Below are 17,515 nucleotides of genomic sequence, written 5' to 3'. Positions count from 1 at the left end.
GTTCCCTCCTCATTGCCATCTCAGCTGCCTTTGGTGAAGCACCTCATCTGATTTAATCATCCAGGCTCCCCCAGTAGTTGAAGGACAGAGGAGAAGAGAGGCAGAAAGTCACTTTGAGGTATCCATTCATCCCAGGAGGATGAGTGTACAGCCAGAGAGCTAAAGTGAAGCCAGGTGACTTCAGTATTTCACAGGAACACGTGGCACCCCAATGGGTTTGGCACCCACTTCAGGCTGTGGCGTGTCTCCCAAACCAGTGTTTTATGCTCCAGGCTTCCAAGATGCTGATGCAAACCAAGCAGAGCAGTCAAAATTAATTTCCATGGGTGCTAGAGATAGGAGATTCCCTAAAGCTCCTTTGAAAATAGCCACTTCTCCATTTATCATATCCTTCTCTATGTAATTGCACGGGCCAATGCTGCTGTAGCACCTTCCACGACTGAGCTGGCATTCTCAGGGGGAAACAGGCAAGTGCAGACAAAACCAAATGTACCCACATTTTTAATCTCGTCATTCAAACTGTTAAAAATCAGAGGGGAGGAAAGAGAGGTTTTCCATCGACTTGCAGGGGTCCTAGCATGCACATTTTAGCTAGACATGCTGACTTCATCTTACTTAGCTAAATATGGTGCTTGTAGGATGCTACAAGAAAGAGCTCTTTATGTTCTTTCCTGGAATAATCAAGCCAAGGCCATAAAATGATCTTTTAGGCAAATTCCTCCCTTTGATTTGAGCCATGGGACAGCAATCATGTTTAGACATAGATCAGTGAAGACATCTGGAATGCAGTTTTATATGTCAACATACATCATGAGGAACAGCGTGTACAGAACTCCAGACTGGCAACGGGATCCCAGAAGTGTTGTTTGCATTAAGCATCCTGTTAATAAAGTGCAGAAGTTCCAGCTTGGCCCTTTCCAGGGGCCTCTGAAATATGACATATTGTATCTTTCATAAAACCTCTCCATCAGTGAATTTAAATTAGTCCTAAGCCCAGAAGGTGAGAAACTCGTAATCACCTACTTGCTCAGTAAATCCAGGTATTCTTTGTTCTACTGCACCCAATCTAATGCTAGTCCAGAAACAATGTCAGTGGGGCTTAAGGGTGACAAAGTGACCTAAGTGGAACATTGACACCTGCATTTTGATGTACCATGGCCTTGTGGAAAGCTGTAAACTTTCTCAGCTAATGGATCAAAGGGAAATGTGTGTTAGCCAGGTAGAGATGTCACTTCAGAAGCACTAAGGGCTGCTTGCCTTTTAACAAATTTAATAACACAGGAATTTCACCCTTTTCCCGAGGACAGCCCACAGCTTCCATGAGGTATGGAATTTTACTGTTTTAGCAAGCTGATAACTTCAATGCTGGTAAATAGGGATCCACTAACATCCCTGTTAGCTTTCCCAGTCACATTTTATTTTCGTGACACTCTCAACTGACATATAATGTAAGCTCACATGACATAAATGTTTTACAGCTGACAGTGCTGCAGTGTTTATTCCCATGGTGTTTAGATACCCCAAAAAGGATTATATGAGTCTTTTTATACTCTTTTTTTATACTCGGCTTCTGTCTTTTGAAACACCATTTCATGTGATTTATTGCAACAAAACCTCATGGTTTTTGAAGGATAACCCACTGGTCCAACGAGTTTCTGCACATTAGCCACAGGACTATTTGTCTTTCCCGTGGTTTGTCCATAACCAGACCAGAGAGATGAATTGAAAAAAAAAAAAATCTTTAGATAATTAAAGAGCTAAATACGTTTGCAAAGTGTGCAAAAGCTCATTCATTCATCGATTCACGGAAATGCAACGGTCTAGAAAGACATACATACCTTCAGTCACAATGGTTGGGGCCGCTAACAAAATGAGTCTTTGGGCCACTCCAACAATGTTGGGCAGTAATAATTCTCGAAGAGCATCAAGGTTACGGATATCCAGGGCAGAATATGCGAAGCTTCCATCAGTAGCAATCTGCTGCAGCTCTGCACTGTCAGCATTCAGGACCCCAATGCTAAACGAAAACACACCAGCTTGCTTCACCGCTAACAAGCCCTCTCGGATATCATCACTAGACTCTCCACCACTTATCAGCACTAAAATCTGAGGCACCGCTTCCTCTATCCTGCTGCCTCCCGCCTGGGTGAAGAGGTTCTCCACCACAAACTCCAGTGCTGCACCGGTGTTCGCTTCCTCGCCACCGCGGAAGCCGAGTGCCTTCACGGCATCCAGAACATCCGCTTTTGTGGAGTAGCTGTTCAAAGCGAACTCGGTTCTGGGTTGATCACTATACTGCACCACCCCAATGTGTATCTGCTGAGCTCCAACTCTGAGGCTTTCAATCAAATTTACAAGGAAATCGCGTATGGCTTGAAAATTGACACTTCCGATGTTGTTTGATCCATCAATAAGGAAAATAAGGTCAGCAGATTCTTGAGCTTTAAAAAAAAGAAATGCAAAAGGTGAAAGCATTAAAATGGGTGATTACATGCGGTTGTACAGTGTTCTGACATGTTTCTTGGAAAACCAGTAAGAAACACAAAAATGAGAAAACAAAACACGTGATCACTGAGGAGGTGACGTTTTGCCTCTTAGTTCTGCATTCTGATTGAATACGGGCTCCCAGCCCCTTCCCAGCAGCATCCACGACCCATCAAGAGAGGGCTTCAGGGGACACAACCTGAGCCAGTGGTTGTATTTACGCAGGGGTCAGCAGCGCTGGCACACAAGGACAAAACTTGGCAAAATAAAAATTTGGGAAACCAAAATCCATTCCACCAGTACTGTCCAAATGTTTAGACAGAGCCACAAGAAAAAGGTGGATTTTGGTGGCAATTCACACCAAAGATGGCAGGTGAGGACAGTAATATTCACCGGGAGTTTTATCGTTGCAGTCTCTTATTTTTTGGAAGCTAAAAAGCCAGGATTTACTGGATGCATGGAACATTTCAGCCTCTCTGTCACAATTCTGCTCTTTTCTGGTTAAACACAGCAGCTGAATATACTGGCTTCTCCCACCATGAAGGAGCATTATTTGAAATGTATTTGTTAGAAACAATTGAAAAGGTTTCGGTTGTTTTTCTTGCACTGTAACTCTTTGACAGCTCCCAGCATCCAACCGGTGTTATTTGTCCAGCAAGGTGGACCCACACAATTCTCAACCCGGGCCACGCAAAAATTGTCTCACTTTAAATATTATGCACAAGGATGGATTGATTATTGCTAGAGGGGTCTGGTCTGTATTTTTCCTGTGGACTCTGGATATTCAATCAAAGAATGCAGAATCAGGTTAAAAAAGGGTGATGAAATCAGTCATGACACAATTATCCAACTCTATTTGTTGTGACCATACCCAGACGATCACAACCATTTGCTGAGAATATACACACACCAAACAGAGCTTGTATATGGCATGAACATGGTGCTGAGGGGGAGCATTTCTGTTGTGAGACTTACCAAAGCAGACCCAAAATGCCCTGGTGTCTGCCCTTACTCCTTTTGCTCAACTACTTTTGCCATCAACATCACCAAGAGCTGTATGCATGGAAAAAAGAAGGGGTGAAGAAGACCCCTGAAGCATGGTTGGATATTTCCATGCTATTGATCTCCAATCTTGTGAAGAACTCAAATTTCAGACTATTTGCAAATGAATGACAAGCAGCATTTAGAAACATCAATCAGCTCTCAACTTTTGAAAGCCAAAGGTGAAACCAGTAGAAAAACTGATATGTAGTTTGGCAAGGCCAGGAATAAACCTCAGGTCTTTGCCATTAACCAGCAGTGCCAATAATTTATTCATTTGTTTATTTATTGCCTGTTTGATCATTCTTCTGTAAATGTTTTCATACACTGCAATGCCCTCCAGAGATTCAAATAATGCTGCAATTCCAGCAACAAGGTCTCCAGGACACCATCACTCCCCTGGGCCAACTCAATAGCCAGTGTTGGCTTGGAGAACTTCAACAGGGTTCAGCAAAGAGCTACAGGATTTATTTCTCCCTGGAGACAAAATTTAGGGGTGCTTAGGTCTGAATTTAACGTGCCATTTTCAGTTGGGATATACGCATCCTACTTCATCATACAAATGAAAGGGAAATCTCAACGTGGTTGTGCCCAGGGCTGCTTATCTCTTTTGAGGACCAAGATTTCAGCCCTTAATGGGTGCCATCACACCAGCTCCCACCAGAGAGAAAACAGACATGAAACAGATGTGTTGGATAATTTGTCATCACCGTAAAAAAACCTTGTACTTCAGTGCACATTTATGGAACAAGCCGGTGTGGAGAACAAATAAAAGCATGCTGGTTACACAACTAAGCGAGGAAGGTCAGATGAGACAGACAGCTCAGCTTTAACAAATCCATCAGGGCAAACGTGGGGCTGACTGTTGTACTTACATGAGTCAGCTCCGGGGACTGCCACAGACCAACACTTTTGGTTCTCTCTACAAGAACCACCACGGGACTGGGATTTTATTACATTTCCTCTTCCTCTTAGGGCTCATTTCTATTTTAACATCTGTGGCACTTTTATGCTTATTATTGCCACGTGGAGTTATCAGCTCAATAAACAACTTCTCGAACTCTTATGCAAACAGTTATTTGTACCATGCTTTTCAACCTACTGTCATCCAAGGTTTAGGACCTGTAACAACTTTTCCCTTGTTTAATGATACTGTGTATCGCCCATGGAAGTCACACAGGGGCAAAACTACAATAGTAGGATTTTTTAAGTTTGCGTTATAGGATGGGAAGGAAATACTTGCAAAAAATATCTCTAAGTAGAAACAAACTTGGACATTCATGATATACTCGAAGTAGGATTTTGGCTCTAATGCTTTTAAAGAAATGCCTGTGACTCCACGCTGTGGGGTTACCTGCTGGCATGGCCCAGAGGAGGACAGCCAGCTGCCACAGACCAATTCCTTACTGATTTCAGAAAGGAATCACTGGGGTCCTTCATGGCAATGATGCTCAACAGCCGCTGCAGTGCTGTCATCAGGTTGGGTGTAACATCCATTTTCCACGTATATTGGTATCATTTTCTTAGCATTGGTGAGACTTTTGTCATCTCTCTGGGGCAGCTACTCCCCTGTGGCTTTCATGTGGCCTGGATAGTTGCCCTGTCAAGCGCTTTGCACAATAAAAACACACATGAGCACAGCCTTTTGGTGTTGCTCGGTGTCATGCAGAGATGGAGAGCACCCAGTGGGGCTGGCGTGAGGGTTAATAGGCAAGACAACACAGGGAGATTAATGTTACGCTGCCTCATCACGCTCCCGTTGCCTTACGTCACCCCACAAGCTATTGACCTTCAGATGGAGTCTCAGGAATAAAAAGAAAGGTTTGATCTCCAGGACTTCTGTTTTGAAACACAACAAAGCTGCTCAGAAAGCCCTTTCCATGCTGGAATTTCATAAACAGAGGAGGGACAGAGGGAGACTGTCTTGTTTTTTTTTTCCAGGAAAATTGGGCCCCTGTCTTGTGGTCAGTGCAGATCCTTTGAAGCCAACGTGGCTTGGAGGGAGGTTTCGGTTATGGGAAGGGTCCAGCACTCCAGCAGGTGGAAGCCATTGGCTTGTAGAGAAGGCATTCCCGTGACTCTCCAACCACACACCTTCTCCAAGTGCATGAGGAGAGGGGCTAAGGGCCGGCTCAGGGCTGGGGCTTTCAGCAGAGAAGTTCTCCACCCAACTTCTTTTGCTGTCTTCAGCCAAGAATGTGACTTCCTGGAGTGGCACATTGCCTGTTTCCCCCCCCACTAGCTGTAAGGTGACATCCTGCACGGTATCCCTGCAATCAGCAGGGACCTTACCGGTCTCCGGAGGGTTTTCAGTCAGGGTCACCATCAGGTCTGGTGTGTTCATCCCCTATTTCCCTGCCTTGGGTGTGAATAGCATGGGGCAATTTAATAACTCTGCACAGCTCCCTGCATTTGCATTTCCATGCCGTGTGTGCCAAAGGACGGGCACAACGTGCTGCTGCCCATCCCAGGACTCCTGCGCTAACTCCCGGCAGCTCTGGCAGGGATGCCAGCTTGGTCTGCAAACCATGGCACGCTACAAACACCGGGCCACGTGCTTCAAACCTTTATTTTTAAACCTCTGAACGTCCATCTCAGTCTTGCCCCTACAAAGGCTTCAAACAGCACAATGCCAGCAGATACCACCAGCCAGCCATTACCTGTGATGTCTTTAGCCAGTCCTTTGGCCCCAGCCTTTTCTGGAGTCATGGATGAGCGGACACTCGCCACTAAGTCCCCAACTATGCCGTGGAGAGCAGTAAAATTCTCTAGGTTGAAACGGTGCGTATCGAAGGGTTCGCTCGCTATTTCCTTTAGCTGCCCTTGCACTGCATCCTGCACGCCGACCGCAAACATGTTTACACGGGCCGATTTAAGGACAGATGATGGCAGAGCCACATCATCCCGGGGCCGTCCGTCCGTTAACACTATAATAACCTGGGGGACGCCTTCACTGGCTCTGCTTCCAGCAGCTTTAGTGAGATGGTTCTCGATTAGGTACTCTAATCCTTTTCCGGGCTCGGTGCCTCCCCCCGCGTGAGACATGTTGGCAATATGGGACAGGACGTCTCGGGTAGAGGGGTAGGTATTTAACTGGAACTCTGTGTGGGGGTTTCCGCTGAACTGGACCAGGGCAAAGCGAAAATCATTTCCTCCCACATCTAAAGCTTTTACAACATCATACAGAAACTCTCGAACGAGTTGGAAATGTTCCTTCCCAACGCTCCAGGAGGAATCCACTAGAAATATTATATCAGCCACGGCAACGGTTTTGACAGCTTTAAAAAAACAGATGGAGGTTTAGGATTTTCTACCATCAGCACAAGCACGTCTCCTCCACCTCCTCCTCCTCCTCGCCCAAACAACCAACAAACAACCAGCAGCCCCTTTGGCAGGGTGACAGTGAAGCTGAGCTTCCCCTCATCGCCCGCAGCAAAACGAGAAGCGCTGGAGAACAATCAGGCAGCCGTCAGCACCCTGACACTGCAGTGCTGGGGGGCAGGAGGGGACAGCATGCGACCTACCCTTCCCAGGGAGGGGGAGCCGAGGTGCTTCTCCCCTCCCAGGCCCTCACCTCACAGGCTTGGACACCAGCCCTGAGCCAGACAAAGACGCTGGCAGCTCCACATGTGAATTTAGGCTCATTCCATTTCTGGTCTCCTGCACTTTTTTGCTGACTCAGGGCTTTGTTGGCTCTGTGGTCATTCTCAGGGAAGGAAGGGCTCCTTGGTTTAAGCAGCCTGGGTGCTAGCATGAGTTTTCCATATTTTTCCTGCTGTTAACACCCCCCGCAGTGACACCAGCTCTGGTCCCAAAGGCACCAGCACCTCCTCTTAAAGCAGCCTCCCTGCAGGTCAGTGGCAGTGCTCTTCTCACTGCTGAAAGCCCTCCTACACATGCAAGGAGGGCAGAACAGCTCTGCCCACGTGAAAACCCTCTCAGGGCCACCCTGGGTGCACAGCCCACAGCCCAGTCCCCCGCAGAGCATCCTCAAAGGCACGGCACGGGCCAGCGACATGCTCGGGAAGGCACTGGGAAGGTCTGGGTCCTCGAGGACCCTCAGCCAGGTGGGAGCTGCGGAGCAGAAGGTCATCAATCCATGACATACCATCGACATGCATGTTAAGAAACAAACAGGGTGAGCTAGTGGCTCGTTTGTACAGGGCCAAAGTCAAGGGAAGCAGTCTGGTCTTACCTGCCTGCTGCTGGGCACGAACCGAGCAAAATCCTGGGAATAGGAGACAAAACATTGCCACAAAGGGCAAATGTCGGTGTTTCCTCATTTTGGTCTTTTATCTGAGTTTTCCTTTTATTCTCTTTGTTCCAAAGCACCCAGTGCGAGACCTAAGGGAGAAAAACAGGGAGAGTGAGAAACAGCGGCAGTGTTGGCCAGGCATGGATGAGGCATGAGATAGAAAAGCTGAAACCATGTGGTTTTACAAGGATTTTGTGGCACTTTGACAGGAAAGAAAATATTTTACTGCTGGACAGTCTACTTCGTAGCAAGCAACCCATTGCAAGAGGAATCCTCACTCACATAATTGACATTTAATCACCCCTGTGGACTGAGATGACTTTCCTCTTGCCTGTGCTGTCCCAGGTAATACCAAATACACGGGAAATTGCTGAGCCTACATTTCTACCATCAAAATATGTCATTGCCTCTCACCTGCCCTCCTCACCCATGGATGACCAGCTGAAACATCTTGGCCAAGATGTTCCCTCTTGCTGTTGTCATTTCTTATTTTATTTTTTCTAAACACCGTAGTAATTGCCCTGAACATCTCACTTAGCCTCAGCTCACCTTTTCAGCTGTCCCAAACGTACAAATGGAAATTTAAATACTCCAGACTCCAATGAACCACATGATCTGGCTGTACAGCAAAAAGGCCTTGGACTCCCCCAAGCTCACAGCCCCGGTGGTGGAATAGCCTGTGCTGGCTGGTCGTAGTTTGGAAAGGCCCCAGGAATAATATTTTATCTCTTGGAGCCAAAAATATAATTTAAGCAAGTTTGTTATCTGTGATCCACCTGGCAAGCCTTCTAAAACAATGTCTCTGTCAGGAAAGCCATGTTTCTGTTGCCATGGAGATGACCAATTTATTATTTAATCTTCATTTCCAAGCATACGGAGCAGAAACCAGCAAGGCTTGCTTAACTGAGAAAATATCCTCCCAAAAGGGAACACAGTGATTTAATACTTTTCATTCCACAAAAGGAGCTCAATTACTCAAATCAGCCAAAAGTGACTCAAATACATCAAACTGTTAACCGGGTCATCATCATAAAAAAAAAAAAAAGAGGTAAATCAATTTTCTTAATACTATCCTTGCCAATTCCATCAATCCAGGGAGTTATGACCAATACAAGAGCCTAAGAGGGCTATGGGGAAGATAGGTCCCTTTTTGAGGAAAGCCATGGTATTTACACTGATGGTCATTGCTGGCATGGCTGGAAATGGAACCAAGAGCTGGGAATTTGGAAAAATTTGGAAATAAGCAGCTAATCCCACTTTCAATGAAGAAACACTCCTCAGGGCTATCATGGGGCAGGTTAGTGGAAGGGAGGGGACAACTTCCACCTGGTTTCCCAAAACCTGACTTGATCCTGACACTAGCATTTGTGAGTTTGGAAAAAGCTACCTTCTACCTTTCCCCCCACATTTGTGAATAATAACTATAATGATAACAATAATAACAACAGTAATGATGTCAGATGGAGAGACATTTGACAGGCACCCAGAGCCAGCAGTTAGCACACAGTGTGAGTTCAGACACAGCAAGTCTTCCCTGTCATTGGCAATCCCTCAATCCACAGAGGCAGCTGCTGCAGCCCAGAGGTATCGCTGTCATTCATAAATAAATTAAAAAATCACATTTGTGAGCTGGCACCGGTCCATCCCCCTGGCTGTTCCACTCCAAGCCCAACCTCCCAGTGCCTCCAGTGGGAGCAAACCTGCTCTGCTGGACTGTTTCCCCGATGGACAGTTTGCTCTTGGAAAAACTAGTTTCACCCAAAGGACACGTGGAAAAGGAAAACCTCTGCTTCCCCATGGATGCAGAATTAGCCACAGGGTTTGACCCCTGAGCCCACAAGTACAGAAAGTTCTGTAAGTCCCAGAGCTGAGGTTTGCAGAAAAGCACTGAGCTCATGACAACCACCCATCTGACCCCATTGGAGCATCTCCCCTCGGGGAAGAAGAGGTTTAGGGAAGAGCTGCAAGTTTTTGGAGAGGGGTTTGCCTCACAGCACCCATTGGGAGTGTGTAGAAGCCAAGAAGAGCTCTCAGGCACATGGTGGGATTGCTGGGGTGGCCCATGCAGGGCCAGGAGTTGGACTTCCATGATCTTTGTGGGTCCCTTCCAACTCAGGATATTCTATGATTCTGTGGTTCTAAGGTAAGGGGGCTAATGTGTGTGTCAGAGATCAGGGTCTGACACACCAATTTCCATGCCAAGTGTGTAATTTACCAATAAAACTTTGTAAGCTTTTGTGGACCCTCTGACTTTTGTCTTTCCTTTCAACCCTGAGCATCCAAGAATGATCCTGAGCAATGAATGAAAAATACGAACTAAAATTCATGCTAAGGAAAAACAGCTCATTAAAACAATGTATGCTGTCAAAGTGCTCGTATTTCTTTTCCAAACCCCAGGAAGTTATGTTATCATCCTGTGTATTAGAATGCTGGCAGCTTATCCCAGCAACAGCTGGGGACGAGCAGAGCATGAGGATAAACCAGTGATAATTAATGTCTTGCCAGCTAATAAATGACAGGACTGAAGCAAACATTTGGGAGCTTTGGGGTTTTTGCACTGAGCAGCTGCACAGAGCCTGTTTACAGCCATGAAATGCAGCAGAAGGGGAAAGTGAAACCCCCTGGTGCTACAAAATCCCCCCTGCCCATGGGATCCCCTGTGACCTTCCCACAGCCCACGGGCACCACGAGATGAACCTGGATAACACAGTGTACCAAAGCAACACCCAGGGTCAGCTTTTATTTCTTTTCCCTGACAGGGAAATGCAATGCCTTTCCCAAGCAATAATACATTGACTACTCTTTTTAATCACCTCCTTTCCCATTTTTGCCTTTAGGAGGCCTCCAGATCTATTTCCAGCTTTCTCGGTGACCTCCATCATGGTCACATCACAGTCCTGTGAAAGCAGAGGGACTTGTTCATCAACAAGAGATGAGCTTCAGCATCATGCAAAACCATCCATTCTTATGGCAGGTGTTTGTTTGGCAACTTTATTCTCCTGGGTTTTTGGATTTTCAATATTATATCTTGAGTAAGGCAATTTGATGGTGGATTTGTTTCATTTTTTAAATGAAAAGTCCCTTGCAGTCCTGGGAGGGGGTGAAAGCTCTGGTGAAGCATTTGATATAAACACTGCAAGCTGGAAAAATAAGCTGAAAAAACTGACTGCTGACTGTCTTTAGGAAAGGAAAGAGTTTTCCTGAACTGTTAAGAACTAGCACCAAAACGTGGGGAGCCAGTTTCTTCATGATTCATGTGCTAAAAGACTAACTCCTTGTTAGCCTTAAATAATCTGAAGGTTTTATGTGTGTTTGGAGTTTATATAGTGTGTGCTGACCTCTTAATATCACAATATGTCCTCCATCAGAAGAAATACATCTGTTCCTAATAATGCTCTCAAAAAGCAATCATTTCTATCCCTGCCACAAGGAAGTGATTTCCTTAAATATTTTCCCCAGCAGCTATTTTTTGCATATTACATATTTCTCCGTGCATAAAATTTGACATTTTACATCTTTTTTTCCTTTATTTTCCCTTGAGGGAATGTTTCAAATTCACTTTCTAAGCAATCATCTGCTTGTGTATGTGTGGGGGTTTTTTTCACTAGAGTGTATTTAAAAGAAAATCTGTAAGAGTGCAAAGCAGATGAGAAGACTTAGAAAGCAAAACATTAAAGGCAGGGAAAAATTACTGCAGCTGTTGCATACCACTTTGGTTCATCCTATCTGCCTCTGAGCTGGGCTGCCTGGCTTTGGGAAGGTGGGGAAACATCTTTGGGAATGTGATGTGTGTCATGCAGGGATATAGAGAGGTGCAATAGCATGTAGAGGGAATAACTAATGTTGCAAAATCCCTCTTAAATCTGAATTCTCAGCTGGGCAGTGCTTCAGGCACTGATGTTATCTGTCACGCTGGACTCTTGAGAGAAGGCAATAAGCTGTCAGAGGGGTTTTCTGTCCTGGCATTTTGCAGTTTGATGCTTTTTTTATTGAGGTTAAAGGGCTGAGGTGGACAGAACTGACTCTTGGCATGTGATAAGCTGGAAATCCAAAATTAGTGACTAATATTTTCATAAGGGCCTGGAGTGACAGGACAAGGGGGAATGGCTTCAAACTGCCAGAGGGCAGGGTTAGATGGGATATTGGCAAGAAATCCTTCCCTGTGAGGGTGGGGAGGCCCTGGCACAGGTTGCCCAGAGAAGCTGTGGCTGCCCCTGGATCCCTGGAAGTGTCCAAGGCCAGGTTGGACAGGCCTTGGAGCAACCTGGGCTAGTGGGAGGTGTCCCTGCCCATGGGAGAGGGCTGGAATGAGATGGTCTTTAAGGTCCAAACCATACTGAGACTGTATTTGTGACACTTGTTCCAATTGTCTCCCCCTCCCAGCGACACATTTGTGCAGAGCTGAGCAGCCTTGGGGAAAGGGCAGAGGACCCAAAGCAAGCAGGGTAGGCAGAGCTATAGCTGGTGTGCTTTTCTGGGGACAAATAGCCGGGGTTTGGGCTTGGCCTCGTGCAGCTTTGCCACCTGTCACAGCCAGGGACCTCTGGGATGCCTCACTGCCTCAGACTGTGGTACGTGTGGTCCAGTTTTCCTGCCCAGCCCTGGAGCATCCCCAAAGAATATATTGAGTAAAAACCTGAGAAACAATGTCATCTCTTAAATTCCTTGTGCATGGAGGGTGCATCACGTTGTACTGGGACAAAGAGGTGGATTTGCAGCTGGGTCTCAACAGGTTTCCTGAAAGGAGCTGAGGGAGGGCAAAGCATCATCCCAGAGATGGTGCAGGAGATGAGATGCTGTGAGCATCCTCCAGACCCCTCTAAAAGTCTGTCTCGTGGGATGTCAGAGTCAAAACCAAGTTGTTTCCGCCTTCATCTCAATTTGCTTTGTGAGGATCTCCCCTTGCCCATCATCACCCTGTTTCCCAACCAAACTGCTTGGCCTCAAATCCCCCTGGCTTGGCTGTTCTCTGCTGTATCCACATCCATAGGAACTGGCAGTGAAGACAAGAGGCTGCTGTAAGCCTTGCTAGTGGCTTGAAAGTGAGTGCCAGCCACCCAGAACAGCTATTTGCACCCCCAGCAGTGGGATATGCATCTGGTCACGCTGTGGAACAAGCAGGGAGGAGAAATCTGAACTCCTGATGTGGAGCCATGGAGGCACAGATGGCATGCTTCTCTCTTGCCTGGATAAATGCCCTGTTAAATTTCTCTGAGCTGGGCAAATTGCTAGCCAAAAGCCACTCCTAGCAGTGATTTGGGCACATGTGAGGCTAAATGCCAGGATTTTTCCATGTGAAACAGCTGGGTTACCTTTCCAAGGGACATAAGTGTCCCATGCCTGGCTGCCTCTTCATCACAGAGCACTGAATCTCACCTGACTCCACAGCACCCAGGAGAAGCAAAACTACTTCTAGAGGCTCAGGATGAGCTTGAATAGGAGAGATCCTGGATTTATTCATGGCTACAGGTGGAGCCATTTAAATTTGCATGGGCTCTTTTGAAGTGTTTCCATTAAGGTTGCTGCCATGTGGCACTGGGAAGGTGAGGCTTGTTGGGCTCCTACAAAGTTAGACCTGAATATTAAGAGCAAACAAGCCTGAAAGGCTGGAAAATTTTCCTGCTTTTGCAAACCTTGTGAGCTCCAATTCAGCAAAGTGACAGTGTTAGGCTGTGTTTATATCCCATCCAGGCTAGTTCCCTGGCTGTTAGGGTTTGATATGAATCATATACTCATTTTTGTCCTTCTAAGCATGCTGCTGGCTTAAAATCTAGTTGTTTTCTCCATCCTAAGGCTGAGACTAAAATAGAGCCGTTAATAAGGGGAAAGGGAGTATTTGCTAAAAAAGAAGAGGAAACTCCCTCAAAGATCAATGACTCTTTATGTATAGTAACTGAAGCCTCCCGGAGCCTCTCCACCCAAACAAATCGGCTGCTTAATGTGGAACACAGAGCACTTAAAAACGTGGAAAAAGTGATGGGCACGCGGAGGGGTAAAGGCTGGCTGTGATTCACAGCAGAGACCAGGCACGCACTGCCACCCTCTGCCGTGCACGCCCAGCACAGGGACAGCCTCAGCCCTGGAAATCCAGCACATCCAGGCTGGGGGAACACAGTCCAAGACTGGCAAGGCTGTGCAGTTACCACAGTTTGTGCTAATGGAAGGAATAAGATGTTCCCTTCCCTTCCCTCCTGTTCCTGGACAGGCACGTAGCAAAAGTACTCCCCCCGCCTCCCCTGGCCTTTGACAGAGTAAAGCAGGGGCTGGTTTAGCTCACCCTGAAATCAGGGCAAGTTACTGCATTTGAATGGAAAATGGTAGAGATGTCTGAAAAACCAGAAAGGGGACTGGGAAGAGTGCTGGAAAATGGAAAGGGAATGAATGAATGAATGGCAATGTGGTGGCAACAAGCACAGAGCCCTCCACTCCCGTCCTAAAAAGGCCATCACAGCCCTGGTCATGGTCAACCTCTCTGCAAAGAGCAGGATGGAATGAAGGGGTAAGTTTGGGGATGAAAAGTCTGTTTCCCTCAACTCTGATACTGGTGACTTAAGGGATGGTGCCAGGGAAGTGCAGAATTGAGTCTCTCCTCTGTCACTGCATTCCTACATGGCCTTGAAGGAATCCCCCCAGCTCCCCGCAACAAACTCAGGCTGGAGACATCTGTCTGTCCTCCACAAACCTCCTAAACTGGATGGTTGTGCCCCAGAAGCAGCACTGTGTAAGCACAGTAATTATCCAACCACAAACACTGACTTTTTTTTTTACCAGTAAGTAATGGGGTAAAGCCAGGAGTTTGAAAAATGCAGGATTCCTCCCCCGAGAGCACACATGAATCATCACAGCAACCAGAAATGAGCTGAGAGTTTCCCAGTACACCCACTGGAACCAGAGGCACTTTGGCTACCTCTGCTCCAGCCAGTTTTGGCCCCCATTCTTGGTCAGGAAACCAGTTTGGCCGCAACCATTTGTTGCTCCAGGCTCCAGTTGGGAAGGGAGGGCTTTGCTGAGCCCAGCGGGACGGTGGCAGGGTGTCTCCAGCATTAGTCAGAGCCGCCCCCTCAGCAAGAGCATTGCTGTGTCAAAGCCCCAGGGAACTGAGGGCAACTGGGGCTACGGGGCAGGAGGGCTGGGGAAGGCGGGAGGGAGTGTGGACGGGAGCTGTGGGGACAGGAGGTGACAGCAAGGCTGGAGAGCCCGTTCCCTCAGGGGAAAGGCTGTTTGGCTCATTTCCCTCTCTGGGGATGACCACAAGAGGATGAGGATTATTCTTGGAGCCACATGCTGGCCCACCCCGGAGCAGTGGGCACGGCTGGGCTGACCAGCACCTCTGCCAGGTTCATCCTGCCTCACCTTGGGACAGGAGGGGCGAGGGTGGCTGTCAAACACCTCCTGAGCCCTGGGAGCAGGAAAGAGGCACTGAGACACCACCTTAGCTGCACTCTTTGCGGGGTCCCATTCATGCTCCCACCTCCTTGTGCCCAAGCAGCTCCCCAAAATATTACATGCCCTCCTCGGGGCACTGCTTCCCGTGTCATCCTGCTCCGATCCCATCAGGCTGCTGCTGCAGTGATTTCGAGGTATCAAAGGCAAAAACCATCCTGTAGCAGCAGGGGAAATACTCTGCTGAGTTCTTTCGGATGGATTCATTCACCTGCAGCGGCAGGGACAGGAGCGTCCCTGTACAACTGCGGTGCATCGGCTCCGGGAGGAGACTCCCAGGGTAGTAAGCCGGCAGAATCGCCCTCCCTCCCCCCGCACCTCCGCTTTCCCAAGACCGATGCAAACCTGGGAATGGGTTTTGTCCAAAATTCCTTGAAAACTCCGCACTGAGGAGCGGGAAGATGGTACAGCAGCTGGCTAGGGCTATAGCCCGGGCTAAGGGCTCCCGCGCAGAAAGCAACACTTACCCCTGAGCAAACCTCCAAAAAAAGTTGCTTATTCCAGGATTTTCTGCTCCGAAGCGCCTCTCACCCTTGCTTCATGGCATGCGGCGCTGCTCAGCCTTGCCGGTGGCTGCCTGCCTCGCTCCGTGGGATGCAGGCACGGGCGGGATGAGGGACAGGGCTGTGCTGGTCCCCGCGCGGCGGCTGCCGTGGGTCTGAGCGCGGCCGGGGAGGCGGCTGGCGCGGCAGTGCCGGGGGGCCGGGCCATCCGGCGCCGCAAATGGGATCCAGATGGTTGGTGCTGGCGTTCCTGGGGCTGAGGTCAGAGCTGCTCATCACACACATTCCCCCCCCCCCCCCCCCCGCCCCTCGGCCTCGGGGGACGCCTCCGCGCTGTGCGGCTTCCCCTCTTCCCGCGTTGGCCGTGCGGTATCCAAAGTGCTTCCCCCTCATCTGTGAGAAGAAATGTATAAAAAAATGGAAAAAAAAAACAAAACCCTGTGGGATGGAAGGAGCCGATTAAACTGTGCCTTTTGGTCAGGAAGGGCTGGGCTTGGATATTTTCAGGAGCCAGGACGTGCCAAGGACCATACTAAGTTATGAAGCGCCGCTCCGAGATGCTCGAGGCTGCGAGAAGCTCAGCCTCTCCCCCTGAACAGTCACGAGCATCTACACAGCGGGAGGGAGTCTCTTCATACAGTTTCCCATTGAAATCTGCTGTTTCCTACTGAAAACAGCAGGAGCTTTTTACCTACCCAGATGCGGAGGAAGAAGTGGGGGATTTATGTTACAGCATAACTTATAAATAAAAGGTAATTCCTTGGCATAAGGATACATATTTTAAAATACATATAGGTTTAAAGGAAAAGTTTAAAAGGCAACAAATCGAGTCTGAAAGTTTTTAAACTTATATAATGTGAAAGAATACTTTTAACCTTTTATTTGGCAGAGCCTAATAAATTTGGGACTAATTTTATTCCTCCGCCTTGAGCGAGAGCAGATCACTGGCCAAAATCAAACATTTCAGCCTGGAGTGGTTTTCTGGTTTTTTTTTTTTCAAGAAAGGGTGGTATGGAAGCATTAACTCTTATCTCTTGCTCTTGTTTGGTTCCATATAAGGCTGGAACAGAGATGGAGTCCCTGGAATCAAATAGTCAAGTTCTCCTCCTTTCAAATGGGAATTTATGATGTTTGCTCTTGGTTTTGTCCTGTTTGCAAGACCAGCCCCATAAAGAAATAGCTGGAATGTTTCAGGAAAGTGCTGAGCCCTTGGAGTGATGCAATAGCTTGTTCTAGAAATGGTGCTTGGCTTGGTGCTAGCAGAGACTGAACGTCGACCTCGCAGTGGGATCCAGAGCGAACCTCCCCAGCCTTGAGCCTCAAAGCAAGCAGGGTGTCATGAACCCCCTCCAAATCTGTCAGGCTGAAGCTCAAAGGCTGTTCATGGCCAGGCTTTGCGAATGAAGATTTGGGAAGGGCTCTACCCACGTTTGTTGCAAGCACACTGGTGGCTATAAAGGCCAATACGAGACAGGCATGTCCGGTTGCAAAAGGCACAGCAGAAAGACTCCTTAGGTGGTAAATTCTGCAGGGCACGATACTTTCTGTGTTGTCTTTTCTCCTCAAGGGTGATCCTGGTGTTTTCTCAAAGGCATCAGCAGCGTTATAGATGGTCTGTCTCCAGGCCTCCCAATTGGAGGCCAGAGTAGACCAGTTATGGTGATCAATGTGGCCAAGGCTGAGATGTTGTTTCAGGGAGTCCTTGTATCTCCTCTTTGGAGCTCCTCTCTTGCAGCAGCCAGTGGCAACTTCACCATAAAGCAGGATCTTAGGGAGGGGGTGGTTGGTC

The 17,515-nt window shown here is 47.7% G+C and overlaps 1 protein-coding gene across 7 annotated transcripts in view; it reads right to left on the bottom strand.

Moving 5' to 3' along the window:
- The window catches only part of COL6A3 (collagen type VI alpha 3 chain), a 61,923-nt gene extending 46,108 nt beyond the window's left edge, over positions 1-15,815 (bottom strand). For 5 of the 7 annotated variants that reach the window (XM_027705441.1, XM_027705442.1, XM_027705443.1 and 2 more), the window contains exons 1-3: positions 15,691-15,815; positions 7,721-7,869; positions 1,839-2,441 (exon numbers count right to left, since the gene is read on the bottom strand). In XM_027705441.1, the coding sequence (XP_027561242.1) occupies positions 1,839-2,441; positions 7,721-7,808 (691 nt within the window). In that variant the 5' untranslated portion in view covers positions 7,809-7,869; positions 15,691-15,815. Of the gene's footprint in view, positions 1-1,838; positions 2,442-6,185; positions 6,804-7,720; positions 7,870-15,690 lie in introns of all 7 variants that reach the window. The other 2 variants (XM_027705447.1, XM_027705445.1) reach the window with 2 other exon arrangements.
- Between the last annotated feature and the right edge of the window lie 1,700 nt (positions 15,816-17,515).

This window comes from Neopelma chrysocephalum, unplaced genomic scaffold, assembly GCF_003984885.1.
Source record: "Neopelma chrysocephalum unplaced genomic scaffold, ASM398488v2 Primary Assembly neopelma1_335, whole genome shotgun sequence".
NCBI lineage: Eukaryota > Metazoa > Chordata > Aves > Passeriformes > Pipridae > Neopelma > Neopelma chrysocephalum.
This window is presented reverse-complemented; position numbering and strand designations above follow the sequence as displayed.